The 13596-nt window shown below is 34.2% G+C and overlaps 1 protein-coding gene across 27 annotated transcripts in view; it reads left to right on the forward strand.

The window, feature by feature from the left end:
* The window catches only part of CDC42BPA (CDC42 binding protein kinase alpha), a 297854-nt gene that overhangs the window by 258527 nt on the left and 25731 nt on the right, over nt 1-13596 (forward strand). For all 27 annotated transcript variants that reach the window (XM_086345011.1, XM_086345012.1, XM_086345017.1 and 24 more), the window contains 7 exons: nt 2547-2630; nt 5466-5571; nt 7955-8091; nt 8781-8920; nt 10225-10306; nt 12398-12614; nt 13482-13544. In XM_086345011.1, coding sequence (XP_086201137.1) covers nt 2547-2630; nt 5466-5571; nt 7955-8091; nt 8781-8920; nt 10225-10306; nt 12398-12614; nt 13482-13544 — 829 coding nt within the window. The remainder of the gene's footprint in view (nt 1-2546; nt 2631-5465; nt 5572-7954; nt 8092-8780; nt 8921-10224; nt 10307-12397; nt 12615-13481; nt 13545-13596) is intronic.

Consider the following 13596-nt stretch of genomic DNA (forward strand, 5'->3'; position numbering starts at 1 on the left):
ACTATTGCATTATATCTCATTGTATGAATATACCACAACTATTTATCCATTCTCCTGTTGTTGGATATTTAGGTTGTTGCCAAGTTTTTGTTATTACAATTCATGCTGAAGTGAACATCCTAACAGCTGTCTGCTTTTGCACATGTGCAGAGTTTGTTTAGCCTATATACCTAGAAGTGGAATTATTGGATTGTGTGGAATATGCATTTCAGCTTTAACTAGATCTTGTCAAATTATTTTCCACAGTGGTTGGACCAATTTTCACTCCCACCAGCAGTGTGTGTGAGTGAGTTCCTCTATTTCCCCACATTCTGCCAACCCTTTGTACTGTCAGACATTAACTTTTATCTATTTGATGGGTATTGAGTGGCATTTTTGTTTTAATTTGCATTTCTCTGATTTCAAGTGTTATTCAACATCTTTTTATGTGTTATTGAGCATTGGTGATTTGTCTGTTCATGTCTTTTGTCTGTTGTTCTATTGAATTATTTTTCCAGTTGTTTTGTGATTGTTCTCTATGTATTCTGGATACTAATTCCTAGCTGGCTATATGCGTGGCAAATACTTTCTTCCAGTCTGTGGCTTATTTAAAATTTTTATTTTTTATATCTTATTGCCTTGCAACAGTTTTTATTTTAATGTAGTTATATTTATCAATTTTTTCTTTTATGACTTCTGCTTTTTGTCTTTTTAAAACAGTTCTGCCCTATGCAGCAGTTATAAAGATTATCTTCCATATTTTCTTCTAAAATTTTTTAAATTTTGCTTTTACGTGTTTGGGACTTTAAACAAACTAAACTTTGTTGTTAGGTGTTATGAGAAATGGGGTACTAATCTATTTTTCTCATACGAACAACCAGCTCTCCTGTATTTCCTCTATTGATTTGTAAGGCTATCTCTGCTTTTTATATAAATGGGTCTGTCTGGGGATTCTCTATTCTCTTTCATTGTTCTTTTTGTCTATTTCTGCACCAATGTCACATAGTCTTATTGTAGCCTTAAAATAATTCCTGATGCCTGTTATGATCAGCCACTCCCAAGTACCTTGTTCCTTTACTTCTTGACCCTTTCGTTTTATATATGATTTTTAGGTTCAGCGTGTAGGTTCCATGTAAAGCTTTTGATTGGATTTAAATTTATAGATTATCTAAGGAGAATTCGTCTCTTTGTGGTATTGGGCGTTTTGGTCTATGAACAATGTCTAGGTACTCTTTTATATCCTTCAATGAAGTTTCATTATTTTCTTCACGAACATGCTCCAAATTGCTTGTTAGATTTGTTCCTAGATACCTTAAAGTTTTTATTGCTCTGGTGAATGGGACCTTTTAAAAATGTTTTCTAAACTAGGTGTTGCTATTCTTTATGAATTCTGTTGATCTTGGATTCAGCACCCCTACTTCACTCCTTCTAATTCTGAAAACTTCTCTTGGACTTTCTGTGTAAATTCAAGTGACAATTCTGTTTCCTGTGAATTTTTCTTTAGTAACTTTCAAAAAGGTTTTGTATTCCTCTCTGTTATTTCATGTTTTTTTTTTTTAAATATTGAGTTTAATACTTTTTTCAAGCTTGAAATTAGAACTAAACTCACAATTAAATAGAAAACTCTGAGAAGCCCACCTAAATTCCATGTGTATAAAATATTTGGGTTTTGGAGCTTACATGGTAACAGAGACAAAAAGGGACCATTCATTTTTTCTCTAAATGTTTTAGAATATTCTGTAACTTTATACAAAGCTAGCTTTTTCCTCTTGCTTGCTTAGCATCCTAAAGGAAGTCATTCTTTGTGTATTTTTTTTTACACTTTGCTAATAAGTGATCTCTCTTTTTTCCGCAATAGCATCCAGTAAAATCCTTTCATTCAAAGAAATATCTTAATAGAAATACTGCATAAAGATATAACTTGTAGTTAAATTTCTGTCAGTTCTGAATTCCAATCATATTAAATAATCTAACTCCCTTCTTAGAAATTACTTTCTTCACAAAATCCCACTAATCAACCCATCAATCAGTATATCTCTATATCTGTCTCACAGGTGCTCGCTCACTCTCTCTTAATCTCTACACACAAACACACAAATCCACAGAATTGTTTTCCATATGTGTAATATGCATTCTGTATACAGAAGTCAAAGGAGTTAAAGGACTCTTCTAAATATTTTATTATAAATCTTGATAAAAACTCTCAGATATTTTATAGAATTAATATGGTATTTTCAGTTGAACTTGAAAATTAAAATTAAATATCCTCATTTTTAATGTAGGCGAGATGCTATGACTTTCTTATGTTTGTCTATAGATTCTCTTTTACAACTTACTTATTTTTAAATTTCCAGATTGAAGTAGTTTTTACAAATTGAACAAATACTAATGTTTTATTTGTAGATATTGCAGACAGAATTTAAATTATCAACAGTGAGAATTTTAGTTCCTTGAGATAATTTTTCCTTATGCTATTTTGTTTGGCTGTACTTACATTTATTTTAAATGATGTTTGAAGTAGATGGAGTGTTTTATGACATTTATTTCCTCTTTTCCCCTGGATTCAGACTGTAGACTCTACTCCACTTCCAGTTCATACACCAACCTTAAGGAAAAAGGGATGCCCTGGTTCAACTGGCTTTCCATCGAAGGTATTCAATCTAGTTATAAGCATGGTGTGTTCTAAAAAACAAAGAGGGAGAGAGAATGGATTTCTTCTGCTTTTTGTATTTGGCATGATTTTTACTACTGGTTTCCTCAAAATTACAAACATAAAAGCTGAGAAAGAGAATAAATTCTATATGAATGGAAATAATCACCACTGAGAAAGGTAGGACAAACATGCAAATTGTTTTGCTTTATTTCCATCTTCTGAAATTCACTGTTTTGAAGTCTGTTAGTATGGAATGAGCATATACCATCTAACCCAACCATCTCATTCCTTAAGAAAAAATTTTACACAGAACTATAACGAGATGCTTACTGCTGTTTATGTCAGCAGAGTTGGAAATAGGAGAAAGATAGGTAAAATATGGCTGAAGTGCAACAAAATCACATTTATATAAGTTATCAGCACCCAAATGTGTCTAATTCATAAGGATATATACATATCCAAGGACCTGTGTAGATCACATTAGATTGGGTGATCGATTTCATGGGGAAAGATTGACGGTGGATCATCAGGATGATTTTTTTTTTTTAAGTAAGACAAAATTAAATTGGAGGGCCCTCCACGAAGCTCTGGTGATAATATTTCATGGACTGAATATTAATTTTTGTACACCTATTGTCCCTCTCTACAAAATAAAGTTTACTTCATGGTTTCTAAAAGATTGAATCTACAATTATCTCAATATAAAAGTATTTAAAAGGGAAAAAAAGTTATTTAAGAAATATTTAAGAAGGGTTTGCTCCAGATAAAGTCACCTTTACTTGTCTGCTATAGTGTTGAATCCTAATTGTGTACAACCACTAGTTTGCAAGTTTGCAAGAAGGATTGGCTCTACTTTGTTCTCACATCTTTTATTAAAAGTATTTTACCTCATCCATTGAGTAGCTTGAAGTCTGCAGCACCAACAAAATAGGAATGAAAAGAACACTTCTTCATATCCACCTCTTTAAATTTTGAGGTTATAGTTATTTCTCATTATACTCCAAATTACTGCATAACCTAAAATTAATGTGTTCATGCTTTAGGTTTAATGCCCTTTTACTAGACTTTTTTTTTTCTCTTCCTCCAGCTACCTTTTGTGGAAGTATTAGAAATCAGATATTGACCAGAAGACAAGAAAGGGGATCTTAGAAACCTCCAGAAGCCAAGTAGTCTAGAATTTAGGACTGAATAGACCCTAGAGTCACACACCACTGAAGCAACTTAGCACGAGCGCATGTTATATATTATACTATCCTTAGTTGGAATGAGTGAAACATGGGCCTTTTAATCTTTATTAATAAATAATGTCTATGTCTTACAGTTTAACCAGCACCTGCCACTTGATCATTTAAAATTAATGTTCTGCTAAAATGTTGTTTATATTTCCTATTGTTGCATACTCAGTTAAAATTATGATATTCTGAGTAGATCTCTGGAGAAGAAGTGTACAATGAATGTGTTTTGTAAGTAATTTTTGGATAGTGTGAAGTGATACTATTAAATTTGTCACTGGCACAGTTGTTTCATTATTGTCATTTCAAACATGTCTTCTTATCTTTTGGAAAAAGGAAAAAAGGACAGAGCTACTTACCTTGAGCAGTTAACTACTCTTTCACTGTATTAAAAGCCTACAGAACAAATTAGTAACAAACTGAATTGTTTCATTAATTCATTTTGAACAACTGAAAATGTTATCAGCACTAGAAATTTTACTCTAATAGTTCCTAAAAGTGCAAGAAACTAAGAATAAGATCAGTATACAGGAGAAATGTTGAGCAAAAATTGATGTGATGTTAACAAATTAGATATTTTTCATAGGCATGGAGGCTCCTAGTGTTGACCTAACTATGTCTTATGCCATCTGATTTTTTTTTAAGATCATATTTTTCATTTACATGTTTTTGAATAGTCAGACTTTGAAAGATGGCAGAATCAGATCTGGGCTTGACTTTTAACTCTACCAGTAACTAACTATTATTATTTAGTACTTATTTAATCTCTCTGAGTCTCACTTTATTCATCTATAAAAAGAAATATACCTATCTTCCCAGAGGCATTGTCTCCATTAAATGAGATAATAGTGAAGCACTGGCACAATATCTGCACTTTGACTTTTGCTCAGCCACATACAGAAATTATAAAGCCATTGAAAGACAGCCTGTATTCTACTTAGAATAAAGTCAAATCCGAATGCTGCTTTGAAACTAGGTCCCAAGGAACTTCTAGAATAGATTGGTTTGCATGACTGCTTTAAATGCTGGATTTTCAGTCTGTCTCTGGAATAATACATGTGTGTTCTTATCTGCTCAAGTGTCATACTGCCTGCTTCCAAGGGAGGAAAGATATTTGTTAAACATATTATTTGTTCTTGGTCTCAGAAAATCAAATACGTGGTTTATAGTAGGGACAGGAGTTTTAAATTACTCTTTGTCTTTCATATGAAGATATAAAAGCCCATTTCTTTTTTTTTATATAGGTATAAATACGGAAACTTTTACTCAACTCATTGCCAAAGCACAATCTGAGGAATTACAAAAGCCCTGAAGTCAAAATTTGTGGGGAAAAAAAAAACTACAATTTATTTTATAACTTTTCAAGTGGCATTCAAGAGCAGTTGATTATCATTTAACTTCTTACATTATCTTACATTATCTCCAGCTCAATATTGTCTAATAAAAATATTTTAAGTGTATGAATTATAGAAAGGAATTAGAAAACATTCTAATTTCGAATTAGAAAACATAGCAGCTGGTGTGTTCACAGAGGTTCACATTATGGAAATGTGATTTTTATTAATGAATTTTTAAATGATTTTTATCAATTTGTTTTGCAGCGCAAGATTCATCAGTTTTTTGTCAAGTCTTTTACTACTCCCACCAAGTGTCATCAGTGTACATCTTTGATGGTGGGTTTGATAAGACAAGGCTGTTCTTGTGAAGGTAAGAATTAAATAGTAAGAAAATGTGACTTTAGAGTCCTAACGTTTACTCCCTAAATTGTAATCAAAAAGCTTTCTCTTTAGAAGGTATATAAATGTTTATTTATTTGACTTAATCATTTGCTTTTCTTTGGATAATAAACTGAGCACCTTGCTAAAGTCTGTTGAGTATTGGAAACTAGACAGATAGTTCCTAGAAGCATGTTCCGGAGAGATACATTTGTGTTACGTTCACCTTTGTTTCGTTATTCAGGTGAATTTGTGATCCCCCAGATGGTAACCTATATGACAAAACAGGTGAAAGCTATTCTTGAATCTGTTCATTTAATTTTACTCTTGCTTAGTTTGTTAGAGAAGTTATTATTAAGTAAACAATGTGGCATCTTTTTAGAAATATTAAATGTCTGCTATAATGCCTCAAAAGATATTTTATTCCCAGTGTTAGTAGCAGAGGATTCCCCCTACCATTCATTGATTCATCCATCACATGCTTGCATAACGCCTGCTCTCTGCTTTTAGGCACTGTTCTATGTCTGACTAGTTCTCACAACTCACGGAGAAGATCCAGATTGTATTATCCTAACTAGTCTCTTAGATGCTTGGATTTAAAACAAAAGAAAATGGGCAGACATGAGAGATAAGAGAGTTGAGTTATGAATATGTGAAGTGATGAATATGAATGATGTTTTCCAGGGAAAACATAAGAGTGAAAAAGAGAGTAAATATGAGGACCAAGCCTTGGGAAATATAAATAAGGGGAGCTAAAAGATAAAGATAACATAATAATCTGAGAATGAATAAGCTCTGCCATTGACTAGGAAGGGTCTAAAGTCTACAGGAAGAATTTGTACAGTTTTTAAGCCTTGTCTCATTGTGAAACTTCGCCAGTACTTACAAATGTGACTTTTTTAATCTGTTCATCAGAAGGAATCCTGGGCAACTGCTTGGCTTTAGGTCCCTTGTCATTTTTTATGAATCAGAATCCTTTGCAATTCTGTAGTAGGAATTTTTGAGATCTTTCCAACTCTCTTCCCTTCTCAGGTCCCATGCCATGAAATTGGGCCTTTCTTCAGACTCTTTGAAACTACCCTATAAAACAGTGGGGACACATTAGACTATGCCCAACCTTTTATAAATGTTGTATAATGTGGTTATAGCCTCTCAAGATTCCTGTCATTTTAAGTCTTCTTGGTTGATTGAAGTTAGATTCAGTATAAGGCAATAATTTTGTTGTTTCCATTACCTGATAAAAGTGAGATTTTTTTGCTTAGTAAAACAAATTATAATTTGTTAGATCCTCTACTTAGAAGTGAATGAGCTGTCTTACAGAAGATGGATAGTTTTTGATAGTTAATGCTAGTCCCTCTTCCTTCTTTGTTGGTTTTATATCTGTTTGTGATATTCAGTTCATTTCCCCATGTGTATGTGTTCCCATGATGCTATCGCTTCAGTTCCACTTTTATTCTTTCAAAATATTCTCCAGGATCCCCTCTAGAGTAGGAATTGTCTGAATAGATATTCTTAGTCTGTCACCCCTCCAAACAAGCTTGTTCATTTTAGATATTTTAACCTTTAATTCTCAACCAACCAAGTCTCAATGGGAGAGAGTTTATTTTTATTTATCTCAGGTTCATCATGTAAGTATCAAGAGGTCTCATGGCCATACTGTTAGTAGTAATGTATGCAGGCTCTAAGCCAGACTGCCTGGTTTTGAATTCCAGCAGTGTCACTTATGAGTTCTGTGACCCCTGCAAAGTCATATGTAAATGGTGGCATTGTACCTCTCTTAGATTATTGCAGATTATTGCAAAAAATTAAAAACACCCAAGAAAGATAACTCTTGTTATTATCTTAGTAGTAGTTTAAATATATATAATAATATCAACAACTCCTAAAATGTAAATACCTTTTTAATCATTGAGCCATTTAAATTTCAAAGAGAGGGATTGGTAAAGTTTGCCAGATATTGCAGAGATGTCAGGTAATTTAATGTCCATCAGTGATTCCTGTAAGAGAAATTTCAGAATAAGTACCCAACTGCAGTGAGATGAAGAGTTAGAACTCCAGAAGCTGCTTTTTTAGAAATTCAGTTTAAAACGGTCATTTTATTCTCAAGATTAGATTTTTTGCCATTTATTTGCTTCTCATTTTGATCACTAGTGTTAATACAGAACAATAATATTACAGTAATGAAAAGAAGTATTTACTATTTCTCATTCCAAGTCTTACCTATGAGCAAATCCAGATGACAAAAATGGTTTAAAATAAAACCAGAGATAAGCATTCATCTGACGTGACACTTTGCCTATAATGAGTGCTCAGTGAATGTTCTCTTTGTAAAAATGAATTTTTCTTGAACACTGTTTCTTTTTTCCCCTCCGAAGTGTGTGGATTTTCATGTCACATAACTTGTGTAAACAAAGCTCCAACTGCTTGTCCAGTTCCTCCTGAACAGACAAAAGGTCCTCTGGGTATAGATCCACAGAAAGGAATAGGAACAGCATATGAAGGGCATGTCAGGGTAAGTATGGTTAGGTTGGATTTAGACTAATCTTTTAAGGTTTATTAATGAATTAAGAAAAGTCAATTACCTTACAGACATAGTCCTTGACCGAAAATTCGGAGAATAAAATTCACCTAACAATTTTATTTCATTCAGAGAAATGATTTGAAAACAAAAACCTGGCTTTTGCTTGGAATAAATTCTAAAGTGTCTCAAAATTTTCTGTACTGTCCCTACAGCGTAATGTTCAGATGTTTAAATCTCCTTAAAGGAATCTGTAGCACTTAGTCTTGCTGGAGAGGTGGTATATGCTTATGAAGTATGAGATATTGTCAAGACGTAATCTTACTTATAATCTTGAATAATATTTAAAGTGTACACTGCCTTTCATCCTATTACCAAATTTGGCTTTTATGCCACTTAGAAATCTATGAATGTTATTTTAATGAATTACTAGAGAAAATTAAAATGATACTGTTAAAAATTTTTCAGAATCAAATGTCATTCCGTGTTTGAAGAATGTGTTCTCCCTCTTGCTCATGTCATTAATGATGTATGTGTTCCATCTGCTGCTTTACCAACCACGGTGGCAGACGTACAGCATGTGTATGTTGTCTTTAGGTTTTCACCCTGCAGTTACATGTGTAATTAAAGGGGTTCTGATTGACGTTTTAGTTCGGGTTGTTTTGCTTGTTTGTTTGCCTAAGATCCCTAAGCCAGCTGGAGTGAAGAAAGGATGGCAAAGAGCACTGGCTGTAGTCTGTGACTTCAAGCTCTTTCTGTACGATATTGCCGAAGGAAAGGCATCTCAGCCCAGTGTTGTAGTCAGTCAAGTGATTGACATGAGGTAAGTTTCAGAGATGAAAATATGTGTATCTTTGCAACACAGAAATACAAAGTGTGTGATTTTTCTTCTGATTATATTCCCATGTTTTTATTTAAATCTAATTTCACAGTAATTTTCTCATTTACTAATACTGTAATCACAACATAATTACAAACTGGAAGTATGGTATAGTTATAGAACAGGTTGATGATGTGCGTGTGTATGCATGTTGGGTCTGGGGGTCTGGGAAAAGAGGTTAATGCTTGAAAACCAAAAGACCAGTTAAAGGCTTCTGGGGTACTAGAGGCCTAATGTGTAATGTCTGTATCATCACCTAAAGCAAAGGCTTCAGTATAATTTCAATGTGAGGAAAGGAAATGAAAATCTCAAAATCAGACAGGCTCTTGGAATGTAAAATGAAGCCGTGAACATTTAAGTTAAATACATCTCTTAAATGTTTCTGGTCTCATTTTCAGACTCTCTCCTCTACTCAACCCCTTCTCGAGACTCCAGGCATTCTCCCTCAGTGATCTTATATACTCCTATAGCTTCAAGCATCATCTCCGCATTGAGATGACTCCCGAACATATGTCTCCAGACCCGTGCTCAAAACTAAAATTTCCCGTTCTGGCTCACATAAGCATTTCATACCAGCATCTAAAACACATTATCTTCCCCATACATGTGAAACATAAAGAAATACATTTCTTTATTTGCAAGAAACTTTAAAATATTAGCAAGGAAAATTTAACAGAACCTGCTAAGGGACCAAATATAGAAAGATAGGGAGAAGAATCAAAGATAAAACTAAGATGTCAAATCTTCAAGATCAAGAGAATGATGGTACCAATAACCAAATTAAGGAAATCACAAGGAATAGATTATTGTGGAAGGGATCTATCTTAGGATTTCCTAAGGAACAGTAGCACGTCAGATGAGCTGTGTTGAAGGAACAGTAAAATGTCACATGAGCTGTGTTGAGGGCACTTGACATGTATTATCAGAGCAAAGAGGGGACAGTCTGCTGGAGACCTACTAGGATCCAAATCCACGTGTCCCGTACTTACTGGCATTGTGACACTGAGTAAGCCAGAAACCATTTCTAACTCTTGTGTCATGTGGCACTGTTAAATCACACCTGATACGTTACTTTTGGCACTATCAGTTACAAAGAAAGAAAATTCAAAATTTTTAAAAATTCAGTTTGGGTGTTCTGTGCAATTAAATTTTGAGGATTGCTTCATATGTGTTATTTAGATGCAAACCCAAAACCACACACACAGCCCCCACATACGCTAACTTTTAATGTTTCACTTTTCCTTCAGGGATGAAGAATTTTCTGTGAGTTCAGTCTTGGCTTCTGATGTTATTCATGCAAGTCGAAAAGATATACCCTGTATATTTAGAGTAAGTCTGTGTGTTATAATTTGATCACTAAATTATTTGCTTTTAAAAACTAAATGTTTTACCTCTCTCTATAGATCACAAACTTACTTGGAATATAACCAAATCTTACAGACAATTTGTGCAAAGTGAACACTGAATTAGTAGAAGACCAATAGAAGGCTTGAATATATGGCTTCTAAAATAGGTTTCATCTTGGATAATATTTTTGAATCACATTCAATTTTCAGATAAGTAGTACAAAAAAAAAAAAAGAAGAAGAATTGAATAAGTGTGAGATTTCTCAATTTTTTAAAAAAATAAAAGTTTCTTTAAGATCTTGTTTACAAGTTAGAATGTTTCAGTTCTATTGCTCTGTAATAACCACTCCAAAACTTACCGGCTTATTTATTTTTCACCATTCTGTGGGTCAGTTCTGGTGTCAACTGGAGAGTCACTCATATGGCTGCATTCAGCTCATTTGGGGCTGAAATAGCCAAAACAGCCTTACTTTCACATCTGAGGCCTTGGTTCTGGCTGTTAACCCTGGTACTTGGCTGGTCTCTGGGCCACCTCAGTTCTCTTTGCAGACTCTCTCCATGTGGGCTCTAATCATTCACTAGTCTGGCTGAGTTCTCCGTGACTGGCTTCCAAGAGAGGAGAAGAAAAGCTGCCAGGCCTTTTAAGGACTAGGCTCAAAACAGGCACAATAACCCTTCTATATTCTGTTGGCCAAAGTAAGTCATGAGGTCATCCCAGACATAAAAGAAGGGGAAATAGACTGCATTTTTAGATAAGAAGAGTGAAATTTTGTAGGAAAAATTGTTGGTAGACATCTTTGGAGGCTGTCTAACACAGTGCAGTCTCAAACTGATGAGTTAAGTAAGATAATGGAGGTTTAAAAAAAAGGACTATTCTCTTGATGGTATGCCTATATACTTAGTACAAGTATGTATCTTGTATCTAAGACCATACTTAGTCTCTCAGTTCCCAGACCAAAAACTGTTCTCTTTCCAGCTACCAAGGGAACCTACACAGGTGCACTTATCTTACCTGATTCTAATTGTGGGATTTTATTGTCTCTGTTGCTTAAATTACTTTTAATAAAGGATCCATATATACATAAAGTAAGTATTCTGATTATAGGGTCATTGTAAAGTGATAAACCTTCATTTAAATATTAGTTCAAATGGTCTTCTCTAAGTTATTGTTATGAAGTAACAGAATCTAAGTATTTCTGAGCATTTTTTACTTTTTTAAAATGGGTTGAAAATCAGTATTGTGTAGTACTTATGAGCCTGGACACAGGATTCCAGTCTAGTTGTGTGCCCTTGGAGAAATTAATTTCTCTGCATTAATACCTATCTTGTAAAGATTTTGACGGACTTCCCAGGTGGCACAGTGGTAAAAAATTCACCTGCCAATTCAGGAGATGCGGGTTCAATCCCTGAGTCGGGAAGATCCGGTGGAGTAGGAAATGGCCACCCACTCCAGTATTCTTGCCTGGAGAAAGATGTTGATAGAGTTAAATGAGTTAATACTTATAAAGCGCTTTGATCAGTGCCTAGTGCTCAGTTATTACTCAATAAATGTCAGTGGCTGTTGTTAAATGACTATGTGTAATGAGTTTTTTGTGATGTATTCTGGCACTCTGTAGCAAAGAAAATACAAATGACACTGCTGCTAAGCTGCTTCAGTCGTGTCCGACTCTGTGCAACCCCATAGACGGCAGCCCACCAGGCTCCCCCGTCCCTGGGATTCTCCAGGCAAGAACACTGGAGTGGGTTGCCATTTCCTTCTCCAATGCATGAAAAGTGAAAGTGAAGTCGCTCAGTTGTGTCCGACTCTTAGCGACCCCATGGACTGGAGCCTACCAGGCTCCTCCGTCCATGGGATTTTCCAGGCAAGAGTACTGGAGTAGGGTGCCATTGCCTTCTCCAAATGACACTAACGTTATGAATAAGTAAACTCTATTAAAGGTATCACTTAATGAGTGCTCATTTGCTGGCTAATGCAAAGCAAACTAGCATAAGCATAAAACTGGCTTAAAAGATGGCTGGCTTAAAAGATGTCAAGATGTTTCTAATATCATGAATTTTGATTAAATTGTTCTAGGTCACAGCTTCCCAGCTCTCAGCATCTAGTAACAAATGTTCCATCCTGATGCTAGCTGATAGTGAAAATGAGAAGAGTAAGTGGGTGGGAGTACTGAGTGAATTGCACAAGATTTTGAAGAAAAACAAATTCAGAGACCGGTCAGTCTATGTTCCCAAAGAGGCTTATGACAGCACTCTGCCCCTCATTAAAACAACCCAGGCAGCTGCAATCATAGGTATGGATTTATAACATTTATCTTGTTATAATTGTTTATATACCTTGTCAGCAGGGATTGGCTTTCATTAGGAATCCCTGATGTCTGACATAGTATGTGTTATATCACAGATGCTCAGTAAATGTTTATTGCCTGAATGAGACCATATTAAAGCTTTATTTCTCAGTAAACAAGAATGAATAAACTTTTCTAATGTATTTTCCTCTGAAAAAGCAACAGTGCTAAAGATGAACCTATTACCAAATCTATTTTATCCTTGCGTGACTTCGAAAAAGTTGCTTCTTAATGCATAAGCTGTTTTATAAAGCATAAGTTTCCTAGGTAAAATACAGGTACTAATTACTTTGCAAAGGTTATTGCAAAGTTTAAGTAAGACGGAATTTGTAACAGACTGCCCATATATAAAATACCCTCAAAAATGGCAGCTTCTGTGTCTGGAAGTTTAAATTTTTGCCATCTTCTTGTGTAACAAAAGCCAACTCTTGTTACTTTGTAGTAAATAATGAAAAGTTTGATGAGTAAAGTTCAAATGCCTTTCACAATTTTTCCGTCTCCAAATGAGAAATGGAACTGGATCCAGGGTGCTGACAAACTATAGAGTTTTTTTTCACCTTTTATTGAATAAACATTTCTTTATTTTTGTAAGCATTGATAGAAATTATTTTCTAGTGATTGTTCTATTAAAAAAGACATGAGATAATATTTACTACAGTAATCTGAAAGGAAATTTAATAGTATAAGTTATTGCTATATTTTAATTATTTTTATTTCAGTTTTTTTGTACCATATTTCTTTATCTGTTTTATACTGTGAGTTTTATATAAGTTTTCACGTAATAAAAATATTTCATATTTGTGTCTTGTATAGATCATGAAAGAATAGCTTTGGGGAATGAAGAAGGGTTATTTGTTGTGCATGTCACCAAAGATGGTAAGAGGAAATATTGTGGAGAAAATATTATTGATACAAAATTCTAAACTCT

Source organism: Bos grunniens, chromosome 16, assembly GCF_055505025.1.
Source record: "Bos grunniens cultivar Pamir isolate PY7600 chromosome 16, Bosgru_T2T1.0, whole genome shotgun sequence".
NCBI classification, from domain to species: Eukaryota; Metazoa; Chordata; class Mammalia; order Artiodactyla; family Bovidae; genus Bos; species Bos grunniens.